Raw genomic sequence first — 17586 nt, forward strand, 5'->3', positions numbered from 1 at the left:
GACGATGCTGGGGTGATAAGTTGCCATTTAGGTGCTCTCGACACATGAGCTATATAGCATCCCATGGTTTGAATGTCTGGGCAAAGCTGCCTCATCAGGAAGTCAGAAGCCTCCACTTGCAAGCCGTGCCTTTGGGGAGGTTTTTCTCCTTTGTTCTATTTGACTGTTCTGTTGAGTCAAATGAACTTTAATTTTCACAGTCATAAAAATTCCATTAAGCCCCTTGTACTGCATCCCAGGTGTGAAAATGTCTCAGTCTAACAGGACTGTGGGTGACAGCGAAAATCCTTAAGATAAGTAGTTAGGATAATTGCCTCTGGAGGCTTGAAGAAAATAATAGTCCAGTCAACAAAATAAATACAGTTCAATTGTTATGTTCTTGATGGTTCTTGTGGGTGAGGGGACTAATGTCTAAGACCTGCTCTGTGAGACTACTGTTCAGTTTGGTGGTCTTTGGGGGAAAAAAAACCCCAGCTTTTCATTTTGGACTTCCCTGATGGCGCAGTGGTTAAGAATCCACCTACCAGTGCAGGGGACACGGGTTTGATCCCTGGTCTGGGAAGCTCCCACATGCCACGGAGCAACTAAGCCCGCGCCACAACTACTGAGCCTGCCCTCTAGGGCCCGCGAGCCACAACTACTGAGCTCATGCGCTACAACTACTGAAGCCCGCGTGCCTAGAGCCCGTGCTCTGCAACAAGAGAAGCCACCGCAGTGAGAAGCCCGCGCACCACAACGAAGAGTAGCCCCCACTCGACGCAACTAGAGAAAGTCTGCGTGCAGCAACGAAGACCCAACGCAGCCAAAAAACAAACAAACAAAAAAAAACTTTTCATTTTACAGTGCTTAGGGAACAGAGCTATGACCTGTCTCCCAAAACACGATCCAAGGCCTCTCTGTGTCCGAATCACTTGGGAGAGGGAGATGCTTATTAAAAATTCCGATTCTAGGGGCTCCTTCCACTTCTGCTAATTCAGAGTGTCTTAGAGACTGGGTTGGGAAGTGATCCTTTTCAATAAGCACCACTGTTGGTTCTTAAGTACCTCTAGAGTTGATTCTCGAGTATCCTAAAGTTTACTTCATTTTTCATGCCTAATTTCTGTGATTTATTAGATGATAGCTAGTTGGTTGACATTCATTGTCTTTTTTGAAGAGTAGGTACTCTAGTTTAAAAAAAAAAAAAGGTTATAAGATCCCTGAACATCCAAGATTAGAATTTAGCAGTGTCTCTAATTATCAACAAAGTGAGAAAGCCACTGGTTCTTGGAAATTTGGGTTTATCAATTCACTGTCTTCTCAATCAGAAAAAGGACGTGGGGGGAAAGAAAAAGGATATGGACATAAGTAAGATTAATTTTGTTAAAAAGAGGAAATGTACAGTATTATTTAAGATGCTAGGAATGGGGAAGCAGGTAAAAGGAGGCTGTTGAGAGGAAAGAGTGAGAAGGGGAAAAGATTAAAAGTAGGTATAAACAGTAGAACATTTAAAACTTTAACTGAATTTTAAATTACTAAGTAATATTTGAATATATGCTTGTTGTAAAATGTATTCAAATACTGGTAAAGCTAAAATACCTCCTTGATCTGCTCCCATTGCACTTCCCTCCCATATCTCTTTCTATGTATTTGGTAATTTTCTATGGATTTGGAAGACTACAGAATCCTAAGAAATGACTATTTTAATTTCTTTTGACACCTGCTTGTTGTTTAAAATGTTAAGAAATATCAGAAAATGAACCAAATGTGGGCTATAAACGGCATTACATATTTCTGTTGAAGTAAAACAGTGGGTATGGTGTTTGCAAGGTGTGTGTGTATATATACATACATACAGACTCGTACACAAAAGCCTACATGCACACATACCCGTGTTAAATATCTCTTGTGACCACACATAAAAAGTAAGTCTGTATAGCTTTGGGTGTGAATTAACTTTGTCTGAGTTTTAAAATAATATATTAAAAATATATATATATATTGAAGGAACTTAAGCACAAAGCCACAATTATTTTGTTTATTTCTCATACAGTCTCATATTCTTGGAGTTTTCATATAACCTTATAAAAGCTCAAGTGCCTGAAGCCATTAGTTCAAGTTTAGCATCTTTTTAGAGCTCTACATGTGTAATCCTCAGCCTTTCCCGGCTAAAAGAAGGAACTCAGGTGGAGTATGGTTATATTCAGGGGAAACTGATGGAAACTGTACAGAAGCCCACAGAGGGAAGCGATAATCTGAGACAGCCGCCCTCACCTGCTGAGTGGTGCTTATCTCAGCAGAATTAGGAAGTTCTGATGCTTCTGTTGCTCTTCGCATCATTTACATTTACTTCCTGGGCACAGAACCATCTGGATTTTCTCTTCCTCATTTAAAGTCCACTAATATAGAATGAGTCAGAAGCTTTTAACAGTATTCTATTTTTGTTTCCGTATTTGTCTCTACTGTATGTACCTTGAGAGTTGCTCCATATTAGGATGTTTGTGACTTATCATCAACTACAGAAATATTTTTTAAAGTGTGGTCTGTGAGATAATGGTTGTCAACTGCTCTAAAGATGCTTTTATCATTTGAAAAAGACTAATTAACACATACTGTAGGAAAACTTCTTTAAACACAGCTATTTTCTGGAAAGGAAAACACTGAATAGGAGGAAGTAAAAGAGGGAACATTTTTAAAACCTTCTAAAAGGCCAGTGTGGTTATCCTGTTGGAATAATGTAATTAAGGGGCATTGAGTTGGTTAAATAACATTTTTTTTTTTAAACTAGCCCCGTGAAAAGGAATAGAATTAAATAGCATAGTTTTTAAACCCGAATTCTGACACTCTGCATGTACATTTTAACGAATCCTAACATTTATTGAATTACAGGCTGGATTGGCAGCTACATCCAGAGGTGATGCCTTGAAAGACCTACCTGACAGGATGAACAAGGCTAGGTGTGGTGGCCTTGAATGCCCGTGCTAAGGAATACCTGATGACCGTGGGAAATTTTGAGCAGGGAACAGAAGGATCTGATACGAACTTTAGTTTCGTTCTTGTCGAATGAAAACACGGAGGAAGCAAGGACTTAATCTTCTGTTTTCTTTGTCTAGCACCATTGTCAGTTCTAGCCTGTCAGGGCAAATTCAATGATAATTAATAGCTGTTGATGAGCCAGTCATTCTAGAATCGATTTTTTAATAAGCTGGCCAATAAATGAGAATTGACATAAGTTTAAGGATTTTTCTTTTAAAAGTAAGTGTTAATGTGTTTTTCACAGACTCCTGTGTTCCTTAAACATCTAGTAGGTGTGACGGTGGATAACTTAGCTTTAGCGTAGAGAATGTGGCAGCTGATTAAACAAACAAACGAAGAAAACCCTCCTATGTATCTGTGTTAATTAGAGAACATGAGTTGTCTAAGGAAACAGAAAGGTCGGAGAAAGCCTGGTGGGGAGAAAGAACAGTGAGCCTTGTCAGAGCTGACAGAATTCACCCTAATGATTTGACCAGCTAGCCATGACTGGGCACCTCCCCCCATGACTGGGCATCCTCTCACCCAGATGTTCTAGTTTGTAAATGCGAAGTGACTTCTTTATCAGCCTCTTGGGGAAATTTCCAGAGCTCGTGGACCTGCTACCTTCAATAATCGTGCTGTCCTGAGCCCCAGGCTGTTTTCAGGTGATATTTCAGAAGGTGACTGACCACTGGAGCTTTTCTGGGAGACCAGCAGCCGGGGAATGAGGTTCACCTCCCCCTAGTAATCAGCTTTCGATTTAAAAGAAAAATCAGTGGGGCGCCTCTTCTTTTCTAGGTTGCAGTTGATTGCGGTTGGCTCAGGCTGAGTTGTTTGGGAAATGAGTTTTGCCTGGCATGAGTCAGCACTGCCCTGGGTAAACCGCCTGCTCTGTTGCAATCTTGCTTACCAAAGATACGTCCCCAGGCAGCACCATTCACTGCCTGAAAGCCGCTGCTGTTGGTTCCTGAGATGATCTCATCTGAACCCGGCTCCAAGGACCTCAGCAGCGGCAGCAACGAGAGGCAGCTTGCTTTCTGCCCTGGCCATGTTTTGAAACAGGCAAAATCAGGTAACCCCAGACTGTTTTCTTTTAGTGTCTTGAGCTAGACTGAGCTGATGCAGAAACTGGGAAGAGCCTTAGTCTTTAGAAGTGAGTCAACACGTTATCAATTTGGATATCTGAAAGTCCTTCAGCTCTTTGGAGGGGATGTTATGGGAAAAGTTTCATTTCCTTTGGGATCTGGATGTGGTTTTGGACCTAATAAGACCGTTTATTATATAAACCTTAGAGAAATCAAACAGGTTTACGGCTTTATCCATCTTTTGCTGTTGTAGTCTCTATTCTTTCTGTGTCTTGTGAGAAATAGTTTAGTCAAACTAAACCATTGTTAAAGGAATAGAGAGGGGCAAACATATTTGCTTTTCTGCTTAATAATTGTGACTCCTGAATTGTAGAAAGCACTGTCTTACCAGTGAGTTTCTGAGGTGTTAGGAAGACCCTCCCCTCATCCCTCATTCTGTTCAGACTGCTGCCCTATCTCCTTCCTGCTCTTCACCTCTAAACTTCTGAAATCTTCAGCCTCAGCACCAGGCAGTAACCCTCCTTAAAGTTTGCTCCTGTTCCTTACAATTACCCCCAGATGGTCCATGTTCACTCTCTACTTCAGGCCTTTGCACAGGCAAGCCTTCTCTGAAACACCCTGCCCCAGCTTAAGCTGGCCAACTGGCTTAACTGGCTGGAGCCTGAAAATCACTTCTTCCATGAAATCTCTTCTTACTCACCAAGACTGGATGAGTACTCTGGAGCATCCTGTGTCTCCTCGATCGTAGACTGTATTGAGAAGCAGCACCTGTTTTGTTAGAATTATATCCGTGGTACTTGGCACATAGTAGGTCCTTAGTAAGGGTAGAATGAGCTCGAGCCTCCATTGTACTTCCTCAATTCTGATCCTCTTAGCAGCTCTTTGTTATTTTGTTATTTTGGCTTCTACCCCCATTACCCTATTCCTGTTTTCCTGAAGATTACAAGTAAACTCCTAATTTCCAGACCCAGTGTTCTGGTCCTGATTTCAGCCTCCATCTTACTTAATCTCTGCCTAGCATTTGGCACTATTGAACCATTCTCTTTTTTTCCCCAGCAGCCTTCTTCCTGTGGCTTTGTGGCCACCTTGTCTCTTCTGAGTTTCCAGAGTATCCTTCCATTATTTATTCTTATTTTCTTTTGATTATCCCATAAGTGTCGAGATGCTCCAGGGCTTTGTCTTGGGTTTCTTTTCACTCTTTTCCCACCCCCTTCCTCTAAGGATCTCAAATATGTCCATGAATTCAGCCATCCTCAGTATGTCTTACCAGCCCAGCTGTCTCTCCCAAACTTCACATCCTTATTTCCAACTTGACAAATCTTGACAAGCTTTGTCCAACTTGACAAACCTACCAGGTTTGTCTTAAGTTCAACACATACATAACAAGTCATTATCTCCCCTACCCAGTATCTGTTATCTGCTTGTATTGCTGTATGTTTGAACTCTGTTAATTATATCTACCAAATCTTCCTCTTCATTCTTTTTATGCCTCACATCTCTAAATATGATAAATCTATGGTTGCTAAACCCTCTTGATTATATTGGCGTACTGTTTGATGTGTGTCTTTTCTTCATTCCCACTGTATTGCTTTAATTTATCATAGGTTAAAAACTAGATATTTTGTTTAACCAGCCCAATGGCTTAAAATTTTATGTGTGAAGACTTTTAGGCGGGGCCTGCATTCTTCCAAGATCACAGATAATCACCATTCTCCCAGATGTTACACAACGAAGATGTCACATTTGACCTACTTTGCCTCCAGGAATTTGAGTTTGTAACTTCTTCTTCTTTTTTTTTTTTTTTGTTTTATAGCTACTTTATTTATTTATTTATTTATTTTTGGCTGTGTTGGGTCTTCGGTTCGTGCGAGGGCTTTCTCTAGTTACGGCAAGTGGGGGCCACTCTTCATCGCGGTGCGGGGACCGTTCTTCATCGCGGTGCGCGGGCCTTTCACTATCGTGGCCCCTCCCGTTGCGGGGCACAGGCTCCAGACGCGCAGGCTCAGTAGTTGTGGCTCACGGGCCCAGCTGCTCCGTGGCATGTGGGATCTTCCCAGACCAGGGCTCGAACCCGTGTCCCCTGCATTAGCAGGCAGATTCTCAACCACTGCGCCACCAGGGAAGCCCCTTGAGTTTGTAACTTCTTATTCAAAGCCTTATCAAATCTTGACTGTGCTTTTGTCACTGCACCATAGATCCTTCTCTGCTCCAATCTTTCATTCTTGTTGCCAAAGTTATGTTCCTAAAGGCCAAATCTAATCTTTTCATTCACGCCTTTCAGAGTGCCATTTGTTCTCTGTTTCCCACTTAGCTGGATTGGGAAAGTCCTTCACAATTTGACCCTATCCTACCTGTTACTCATTTTATCTCCCTCTCCTTTTCCCAGCCATTTCTCTCCTCTCCAACCTCACTGAACTCTTCATTTTTCCAGTCCCTGGTTATACCACATCCTTTTAGGACACTGTGCCGTTTCCTGGTGGTTCCGCCTCCTCTCTGACAGGCAAAGTGCTCATCCCCAGGAGACTTAGTTCATATGTGAATCCTTCCCTGACTTCCTCCGGTAGTTATTCTTCCTTATTTGGACTTCCACAGCAGTGTCTGTCTCTTCCACTAGACTGTTGAATTCCTTCACTGAACCTGGTCCTTGACCTAGAGCTCAGCACCATTAGACAGTGGCTGAAGTGGGTCCCCAGGATGAAACCACTAGTCTAAACATCTTTATTAGTCTTGGCAGTATTAGAAAATCCATAAGCTTTCTAGTTAGATGGCATGTTCTTTGTTCTTGTTTGATGAACTTGAGCCCATGGTGCCTATTCCATATATGTCACCTGAAACCATCAGGTAACATCCAAAGTTAATTTGAAGATTTATAGGACTTTCTGAAACCTAGTTCTAGACCATCACCTAACGTAGTATAATACCTTGCAAAATTATCCCCTTGTATCATTTTTTTTTAAAAATTAATTAATTAATTTTTTAAATTTATGGCTGTGTTGGGTCTTCATTTCTGTGCGAGGGCTTTCTCTAGTTGCGGCAAGCGGGGGCCGCTCTTCATCGTGGTGCGCGGGCCTCTCAGTATCGCGGCCTCTCTTGTTGCGGAGCACAGGCTCCAGACGCGCAGGCTCAGTAGTTGTGGCTCACGGGCCCAGTTGCTCCGCGGCATGTGGGATCTTCCCAGACCAGGGCTCGAACCCATGTCCTCTGCATTGGCAGGTGGATTCTCAACCACTGCGCCACCAGGGAGGTCCCAAGGAAGAGTTTCTTGATGATCAAAGTTGGGAAACATTTGAATGACTGCTAAAAGAGTGTTGAATTTCTGACTGTGTCAGTTATCTGTTACTGTGTAACAGATCACCCTAAAACTTTTAGTGTCTTCAAATGATAGTCATTTTATTGCTGTGATTCAGTGGATTAGTAATTCAGGGGTGAGGGCCATATTGCTTTGTTCCACGTGATGTGGATTGGATTGGAGGATCCAACATGGCTTAACTCACGTATCTGGGGGCTTGGTGCTAACTGTTGGCTGGGACATTTTGGTTCTCCTCCATGAGGTCCAGCTCTCTCATGGAGAGGTGGCCTCTCATCACTCATTAATCTAGACTGGGCTTCTTTACATGGTGGTTGGCTTCCAAGGGGGCCACAAAGCAGCTGCAGGGCCTCTTAAAGCCTAGGCCTGGGAGTCATATATACACTTCTGCCCCATTCTTTTGATTAAAGTAAGTCATGTGTGTAGCCCATATCCAAGAGGAGGGGATATGGACTCCACCTCTTACAGGGTAGAGTGTCAAAGTCACACTGCAAAAGGACATGCAGCATGGTTGGGATTATCGTGGCCAATTTTGAAAACAATTTACCACACTGACCTTAGAGATTTTAAATGAGATAATAATCAATATATATTTATTGAGTAGGTAGTTTGGGCATATAGTTTACAAACTTGGCTGCATATCAGAGTCATCTGGGAGCTTTTTACAGGCATAGACTCCTTAGGTACTAGACCTGTGAATCAGTATCTCCTGGGGACGTTGACACATTCTGTGTCCTTTCAGGTAACTATCAGTAAAATGAGGCTGTGGTGAGAGGCAGAACAAGACAGATCCAGCTGGTATATATGAGGCAGAATGGTAGGTGCCTTAAGATAGGCCTGCTGGGGGGACTTCCCTGGTGGTCCAGTGGTTAACACTGCACTCCCATTGCAGAGGGCATGGGTTCGATCCCTGGTGGGGGAATTAAGATCCCACGTGCCACATGGCATGGCCCAAAAAAAAAAAAAAAAAAAGGCCTGCTGGTCTCCTCCTGCTTCCAGGACCTGGCGAAGCCTCAGCCTGGCATGTTGCACCTTCCAGGCTGCCTCGTGTAAGTTACATCTCATCCAGTCAGCACATCACCAAAGGAGTGTTTCTTGATTCTTCGCTTATGTTTTCTCAAAGTTTCTAGCACTTATTCCTTCATAGCAATTTTTAGTTTATTTTATTTTATTATTTTTTTTAAACTTTGGGTTTATTTATTTATTTTTATTTATTTATTTATTTATTTATTTATTTATGGCTGTGTTGGGTCTTCATTTCTGTGCGAGGGCTTTCTCTAGTTGCAGCAAGCGGGGGCCACTCCTCATCGCGGTGCGCGGGCCTCTCACTGTCGCGGCCTCTCCCGTTGCGGAGCACAGGCTCCAGACGCACAGGCTCAGTAGTTGTGGCTCACGGGCCTAGTTGCTCCGCGGCATGTGGGATCTTCCCAGACCAGGGCTTGAACCCGTGTCCCCTGCGTTGACAGGCAGATTCTCAACCGCTGCGCCACCAGGGAAGCCCCAATTTTTAGTTTATAATTAAATATTTGTGTGATCATTTGACTGATATATAATAGACAGAAATACGTCTGCTTTGCTTTCCAGTATCTTAACATAGTGCCTGCCTCATAAAAGGTACTCAGTAACTGTTGAATGAATAAGTGGTTGACTGAAAGCATGAATGAATGAAGTGATGTTTGAATTCGGGTTGTTTTTAAACATATTTTAAAAATTAGTTAATTTATTTTTGGCTGCGTTGGGTCTTCGTTGCTGCGCACGGGCTTTCTCTAGTTGCGGCGAGCAGGGGCTACTCTTTGTTGCGGTGCGCGGGCTTCTCATTGTGGTGGCTTCTCTTGGTGCGGAGCATGGGCTCTAGGTGCGTAGGCTTCCGTAGTTGTGGCACGCGGGCTTAGTTGCTCCGTGGTATGTGGGATGTTCCCGGACCAGGGCTCGAACCCGTGTCCCCTGCATTGGCAGGTGGATTCTTAACCACTGTGCCACCAGGGAAGTCCTGAATTCGGTTTTAATGGATGATTAGAATTTTGGGCAGGTGGAGCAAACGAATGGGAAATTCATACTTCTGAAGCAGGAAGTGTGGGTTATATTGCTCATATAATTTCAGAAGATTGGAGGAAACTACTTTGGGGAAAGATGAAGGGTTTGGTTTTGAGTGTCTTTGGTATGCTAGATTTGAAGTCTGGATATCTAGCAGGAATTTGGAAATGACTACTAAAACTGAAGCCTGAGATTGATTCCAAAGACTGAGGAATCTATTCATTCAATGGATACTTACCAAGCTTCCACTGTGTGCCAGACAGCTGCACTGTAGGAAAGGTGGGCTGCAGTCTGATGGGTAGGGAGCTGGCTTTGTGAGAGCTGTGGAGGATGTTCCTGGCAGGAAAGGAGCCACAAGTGTGCAGGCCTTGGGGGCAATAGATGATTTTTATTTTTGAGGAAGTCAAAATAAAAGGAGACCACCAAGGGCCTCGAGTGAGGTGAATGGGGGGGTGGAGGGTGATGGGGGGGGTGGCATGAGGTAAAGTAGGAGAGGTAGGCAGGGCCCACATCACATGGGGCCTTTGTGGGCCATGTAGTGAGTCTCGGCTTTACAAAAGGGCATGGTGGGAAACCACTGAAGGCTTTAAAGCAGGAGAGTAACAGGCGTGCGTGTGTGTGTGTGTGTGTGTGTGTGTGTGTGTGTATTTCTTTTTTTTTTGGGGCCATGCTACGTGGCTTGCGTGATCTCAGTTCTCCCACCAAGTATTGAACCCAGGCCACAGCAGTGAAAGCCTGGAATCCTAACCACTGGACCGCCAGGGAACTCAGGCAGAGTATAGTTTTTAAAAGAGAAGTTTACCCTGACTACGGTGTGGAGAAAAGAGTGGCAAAGAGGGGGCCAGTGAGGAGGTGTTTGCTCTAGTTTTTGAGAAAGATAATGGCGTATAAGTCAGGGTGTGGCCGTGGACATAGGAGGGATGTTTGCAGGATATATTTTAAAAGTAAAACCAATAGAATTCACTAGAGAAGGAAAGGAAGAATGGTTAGTCCAGTGCCCTAGGAGATATTTAAGGGGCAAAAGGAGGAGCCAGGGAAGGACAGGGAGGAAAATATGTCTTTAAAGGAGAGTCAAGCTATTGCACTTTCAGTGGGAACCAAAGGGAAGAAGATAGGTAGGTCATCGGCATATGGGAGGTCGTCAAGGTTTGATTTGGGAGGTCGTCAAGGTTTGATGTAGGAAAAAGCCATGCATTTAGCCATCACAGGATCATTGGTGACCTTGGAGAAAGGGCTTTCAGTAGATAGGAGCACAGTTCATGAACAAGTGTGTGACATGGAAGTGAAGCAGAGCTCCAGCTATTCTATGGGGGAATTGAAGAGAAAGGGAGACTGAGCTGAGAGCTCACTTTGTGCAAACTTGTACAGAGACGTATGTGTGTAGAGGCAGGTTTTCTAAAAACTGTAATGGACCAGTATTCACTGAGCATGTCCTCTGTGCCAATCACTGTGCTAGGAGCTATACCAACTCTATTCTATTTATCTTTGTCTTGAAATAATTTCCATAAAAGTGTAGTGACCTCCAAAATGAATTTCCAAATTCTAGGGACATATGGGACCTTTCTTTGGGGTATGGGAAGGAATTATTAGAGCTAAGTTTTTCTATATTTTTATCTTACCCTTTGAAATTTCTTTTTAGTGTTCTGCTTTAGATAGAACACAGTATATTTGTGTAGTAGTACTTGTCTAATTTGCTGTTAAATATAGATACATTGGAGATGTACTAATTTTTTTTTTAACTAATGGTCAAAAATGGTGGATTCTACTGGTCCTGTGAATAAAGGGGAGGTTTTGAGATGGAAAGAAAAGAAGAGGTAGAGAGAAGGGTGGGAAATTAACATGCCAATTAGTCTGCACATTGTTTTAAACCTCTTAAGAACCCTGTGAAGTTATTTTCCCCCATTTTACAGATAAACTGAGGTCTGGAGAAATTAACTTGTCCGAGGTCACACAACCAGTTAAGTGATGGAACTGGAATTTGAAACTGGGTCTGTTTTACTTGAAAGCCTTATCACCTCGCTTATTCTTCCCCCTCTTCTTCTGCTTACTGCTCTTTCATATTTTTCCATTTAATTCTCACTGTGATTCTACAAGGAACAGATTAAAATACCTGTTTTGCAGTTGAGGACTCTGAGGCACAAATGAACAATCAGCGCATGGTCACATATCTGGTCTGTGGCACCAGCTGGACTCCTGACCCCAGTGTTCCCCACTGTACCACCATTGCCTCTCAAGTGGACAGGACCCAGTTGAATTGTTTTGGTAAAGTAGGAGAGGAGGTTTCTAATTATCTGACAAAGAAGGAGTGGAAGAGGGGATAGGGTTTGGAAGATTACTTAAGAGTAACAGTTCCCATTTTTTTGAGCTCTTACTCTGTTGTTAATTACCTCATTTAGGTACTGCATTTTACAGATTTGGAAGATGAAGTTTAAGGAAGTTAAGTACCTCAAGTACCTCGACTGAGGTCACACAGGAAGACTTTGAGTTCTGTCTAACTCCAGGCCCTATGTCCTAAATCCTGCACAACACTGCTCTTTGGAAAGTTGCTATGAGACATCAACTAGAGATGAATAAAAGATTTCTTTTTATTTTTTTAAATTAATTTATTTTTTGGCTGTGTTGGGTCTTCGTTTCTGTGCGAGGGCTTTCTCTAGTTGCGGCAAGCGAGGGCCTCTCTTCTTCGCGGTGTGCGGGCCTCTCACTGTCGCGGCCTCTCTTGTTGCGGAGCACAGGCTCCAGACACGCAGGCTCAGTAGTTGTGGCTCACGGGCCTAGTTGCTCCGCGGCATGTGGGATCTTCCCAGACCAGGGCTCAAACCCGTGTCCCCTGCCTTGGCAGGCAGATTCTCAACCACTGCGCCACCAGGGAAGCCCGAATAAAAGATTTCTGAGCCCATTGATGGCTTGGTCCCAGTTGTATGAATTTGTTGGGAACCCAGTAAATAAAGACTTCTGACTTTTCTGGAATACTTGGTAGCTCAGGTATGGAGAGGTTGAGGAAAGGAGGGGAAGAAAAGTGTAGAATAAGAATTCAGTAAATCAGAAGAGGGCCTCAGGGTGCAGCAATGGCAGATCGCAATGGATTGTGTTATAAGAAAAGTCGTGTTTGAAATTCATTCTTATGATAAATATTTATTGTGGTTCTGTTTGATGAAAGGCATTTTGGGATGTGGCAAAAAAAGAATGCAAAGATGGACAAGATGGGCTCTTTGAACTCTAGAAGGTTAGAGAGGGAGATAAAGTGTTTCACCACAGTGCATGATTGGAGGGTATGAGAGAGGTGGAAGGTAAGGAGAAGTATGGAAAAGTATCATCCAGGTTGGCTTATTGTAGATTGAGGGTGGCATCAGGTAGGACTGGTCTGCTGGGTGCCATCTAGCTTCTCCGGAAGACCTCTGACGATTTTGGTCACTATGTTTCAGGTCTGGTTCTTCTAAATGGATTTTGTTTTGTACCTGGAAATGATCAGTCTTTTGGAGACAGGATTGTGTTCAGACTTGAATGACTGTGCTCAGAATGGAACGCCAATTTTTATTTTAGAGTGGATTTCTTTCCTGTTGACTGGATCCTGGATTTTGCTAGGACATTGCTGTTAAATATCCAGAGATCTGAAAAATGAAATTTAATAATATCAAGCTTGCTTTCGTGAGCATGGAATAATGTGACAGGATAGTTGGTAGGAGAGAACACGGTTACAAAAAGGCTAAGATTATTGATTGCTCGCTGTATGCCAGGTATTGCACTAAGTGCTTTGCATACAGTAGGACATTTAATTCTCCCAGTGGTCCTCCTGCAAAGTAGGCACAATTATCCTCAATTTTCAAATGAGGAAACCAAGGCTCTGTCCAAGCTGGTAGGAGGCTGAACTGAGATTGGAACCAAGTCCCTCTGACTCCAAGAACCCATATACCCCTAACTGCTACTATATGCTGTTCCCATTTAAACTTCATGAAGGAACCTTGTCCCATCACAGAGAAGATGGTGTGTCACCTCGCTGCAGTGTTTCTCTGCCTTGGGTGATTCTGGAGTCGATGTGGCCCCCTCTATTTTTTCTACATTTTTCTAAGTTTCTTTGTTGACAACACTTTGATGTGGTCATATTCTTTGTTTAAATATATTAATGCCATCATCCAAGCCTTTTTGTCCTCTTCTCTTCTTGCTTTTGGTTTGGAAGACATTGTATCTCTTTGGAGGGACTCTGTGTATCTTCACACATTGATTTTGTGTTGATTTTATTACTTTAATTTTATGGGTTAAGTTATGAGATTCCTCCAGCTCCTAACTTGTCAACCTCCCTCCCCACTGCCCCGCTCCCCTTCCTTCCCCACTGGATTTAAGTTCAAATTCTGAGTCTGATTTTGGAATACTCAGTCTGGCTCCAATCCAGCTATCCAATTTAGCCATGGCTCTCTGGATCGTTAGCTATTATTATTACCATCTCTCCCTTCATGCCCACTTATGTCTCAAATTAAATCTAGTTACTTACTGAAACGGTATGTCCTTGATTTCCTACTTGTGTGCCCTTGTTTCTGTTGTGTTTTTGGCTTGAAATGTCATTCTTCCTATGAAGCCTTCTCTGATCCCTTAGTGGGAGTAATCATTTCCTCCTCTGAGTCTCACAGTGGAGGATTCTTTTATGTCTCCTTTATGGCACAGCACACTTTCTGCCATATATTTCAACTGTTTGTGTACATGACTTTATCTCTCCTTCTAGACCATAAACTCATTGAGCAGAGCTATCTGCTTGACCTTTGTATCTCCTCTAGAGTCTAGTTCTGTTCCCTGCACATAGTAGACATTGGATAGCTGTTGGATGAATGGATAAGAGAATTTCAGATTTAAGTTTCTACTCACTGGTTTAGATATTTTTCCCTCTTGTTTGCTTCTCTTCTTCCTTTTCCATTTCCTTTTCTTTTCTTATTTCTTTTTTTGCACTGACTCATCGAACTTGTCTTCGACACTCCCTTTTCTTACCCAGATTTGCCTCATTCTTTTCCCATTAGCAGTCACTGTGTGGGAGGGAGTGCCACATGTTGCTGGTCAATTTTCTCCATCCTTTGTGGCTCTGTTCTCTCCAGGAATCATATGACCAGCATGGGAACCAAGTGGTGGATTACATTACGATCTTAATAAAAAGACCATGTGTAAAGAAGAGTCTTCAAGGTTTGTTAGTATATTGCTTTCAAGTGGGAAACTTTCTGATCCACATTTCAAGGGAAAGGGAAAAAAAATCCTTGGGTGCTTGGGAAGTAGATCAAGGTAGATTCACACTGCGGGATGTGGGATGTTAGAGGCATCTTATTTGAGCGAAGGATACAGGAAGCCATAGCACCTTCTGCTAACTGTTACTGTTGGATCCCTGCATTTCTTCTACAGCTGGAAGAAACATTAGTGATTAGGGTAGTGCAGCCCTTCTGTTTTCCAGATGAGAAAGCAGACCCAAAGAGGCTAAACAACTTGTCCATAAAAACTGGGATATTCGTTGCCCAGCGTTTATTCCCAACACTGAATGTGGCTTGGAAGAACCACTAGCTCTTTGAAAACAATGGAAGTTTGGCTTGAAGTGGAGGCTTCAGGTCTCTAAACTGAAGGCTTTTGCAGTGCTGAAAAGTAGACTGAGGTTGGTAGCAGGTTGGATTGGGGGCAGTGCTCACCAGAAGGGCCCTGTTAGCTGCTGTGACCGCTCTGCGTGGTTCCCTTCTGGGGATCTGCTCACTGGGGACTGGCTGACAGAGATCTGTTCCTTCTACATTTGAAAGGAGGCCAACATTTAATAATAAAAACATTTCCAATTTTTCTTGCTCTTTTTCCCAGCCCTCATATTCCAAATTTTGTTCCAGGCTTAATTTTCTTATCTCAGCACTATTTGTGTTAAGTTTTTATTGTTTACTCTAGGTCAGATGTCAGTATGAAGCATGGGAAATCCAGAAAGTGTCTTAGAGGCTCATGATTGGTTTTTGGTCCTTTTTAGGTGCATCTTTTTACCTGACTCGTGGAACTGTGTATTTTGTTGTCACTGAAATACTGTCCAGTGAACCAGTGGTTGGCAGATGTGAAAGGTTACCTATTTGTGGCTAGGGAGCAGCCCTCTAAAGAGATCAGACAGCCCAGAACAGGAAGTCAAGTGCAAACAGGATGTGCTTGTCTTTACTGTAACTTGTATGCCTGTGTTTTGAAACTTGGTGTGCTTAATAAGTCAAGACTTCTAATACTTGAGCTTGGCTGAAGACGTGTCTGCTTCTGGTTTGAAAAGGAGATAAGGCAAAAGACCTTTACTGCCCTTGCCTTTATACAGGTGCAGACCTTTCTTCTGGGGATCAGGTCATTCTTTCTTCCTGGTGCATGGTGGTTTTCCTAGTTTACACCATATTGCATCTAGTATATTTTATAAAATGAGACCCCTGAATTGACTGCTAATCTGTTCTCTTCGGTAGATGCGGGATTCAAGCTGTGCTTGTTTATTTATTTTTTAATAATGATAGGAAATTTTAGCCTCTAATTCACTAGCCTTTTAAATTACGGTTTCCTTTTATTGAATTCCAGGATTTCTAGCCCACCTTTTGAGTGTTTCCTGAGCAAGGTAGTTCACAAGTGACCACGGGGTCTTTTTAGCCTTTGAAAGTTTCCTCTGGTGTGGAGGCTGGATCTAATGGCAACTACTGAACTGTTTTGTACCTAGGCGAGTTTCTGGAGAAGAGATTAAGTAATTTGCTTGGGGTGGGGGGGTCACCCAGCGGGTAAACGATCTTCGGAACCCCTGTTTTCTGAACCCCACCCCTACCCCCCGCCATTCCTTCTTGCTTGCCACTGTGAAATCTGCTTTATTATGTCTATTAGGGAGTAATCTTGGGGTCTTTGTGGATTATTATAACTGCCTGAGTTATTTCATAACAATGATGGTCTCAAACCATAAACTAATGAGTACGGGGCTGGTAAAGGTTTGGGTAATGTTTTTTTGTGCATCTCGTATCCCTGCCCCATTGCAAAGAAGACTCTCCTGCCACTTTATAGTTCCAGGAGCAAATGGGTGAAGTAGCAGCACATCACAACATCCCTGAAAACAGCAGTTCTTCTGGGTATCAGCACAGGTGGCTTTTTTCTTGGATCTGTCAAGGAGTGGTGAATACGAGGCAGTTTGCACTGTGTTGTGGGATATATAGGCAAAGAATAAAACCTGAAGACCTGGTAAGCATAGGTGTTCTTCACGAGGAGATAATATGGTGCGAATACAAAGGTTTTCTTTGTGGTACTGGGTGAACTAGAAATTTCCATTTCTGCTTCTTGGGATAGATACTGGGCATATCATATCCTGGCAGGAGCAGAAAACATTTCAGAAAGTCAGCATAATTTTCAGATTGAGGTCAAACATCAAACCAAGCCCAAAGGTCTTGGGGAGGAAGGGGTTAGTCTGGATTCATCCTGGATTTATCCCCAAATCCCATCTGACTTCAGTACAGTGCAAATAGTTACGGAGCACCAGGTAGGGCCTAGAATGTTCCATTCTCTGAATTTGGTGAACAAGAGGGGTTGAGGAGCTAAGGGACAGTCTAAGCTGTCTGGGCTGCAGGAAAAGTGACAAATTTATTAGCAATGGAGTAGAATTGGAAAGAAACAGCCTAGGGCTGCATTGTGGAGAAACCACTTCTGACCACCTCAGAGAAAAGTTCTTCAGGCATTATAAAATTAAGAGCTGGTGGGAGGGGCCTGGAGTCTTTTAGTTCTTGGAGGATCTTTGGAAAACTAGATGGAGCCTGGTTAAAGGTATCAGGTTAAAGGTTTTTTGTTTGTTTATTTTTTGTTTTGTTTTTTAAAGTAGAGGATAGAGCAGATAAATTGTCACATTAAAGAACCTTGAAAAAGATTTTCTTAAAATTATTTCTAGCCAACTTTTATTGAGCACCTATTATGTGCTAAGCTCTAGAAATGCTTGTTATTTTAATTCTTTCAATTACCAGTTTCAGTGAAGCAGGCAGGTTCTATTGTTTTTGAGGAAATTACGGTTTAAAGGGATTAAATAGCACCAAAATCTAGAGTCTTTGTTCCTTCCACACCCAGTACATTTGCCTACGTAAAGAACATCATTTAGATCCTGGGCAGAATTCCCGTCCTGAAGCACTGCCTTTTCCTAGGGCAAGGAGTACCACAAACCCTCTTACCTAGTTCCTGTCT

The 17586-nt window shown here is 42.8% G+C and overlaps 1 protein-coding gene across 8 annotated transcripts in view; it reads left to right on the forward strand.

Annotated features, from left to right (window-relative positions):
- Positions 1–17586, forward strand: part of RFFL (ring finger and FYVE like domain containing E3 ubiquitin protein ligase) — a 67979-nt gene that overhangs the window by 16715 nt on the left and 33678 nt on the right. The window contains exon 1 of one of the 8 annotated variants that reach the window (XM_082370913.1): positions 3905–4063. The exons of 6 other annotated variants lie outside the window; for them this stretch is intronic. In XM_082370913.1, coding sequence (XP_082227039.1) covers positions 3964–4063 — 100 coding nt within the window. In that variant the 5' untranslated portion in view covers positions 3905–3963. Of the gene's footprint in view, positions 1–3904; positions 4064–17586 lie in introns of those variants that run through there. One more of the 8 variants, XM_082370912.1, reaches the window with a different exon arrangement.

Source organism: Balaenoptera borealis, assembly GCF_965194805.1.
Source record: "Balaenoptera borealis genome assembly, chromosome: 20".
Classification (NCBI taxonomy): Eukaryota; Metazoa; Chordata; class Mammalia; order Artiodactyla; family Balaenopteridae; genus Balaenoptera; species Balaenoptera borealis.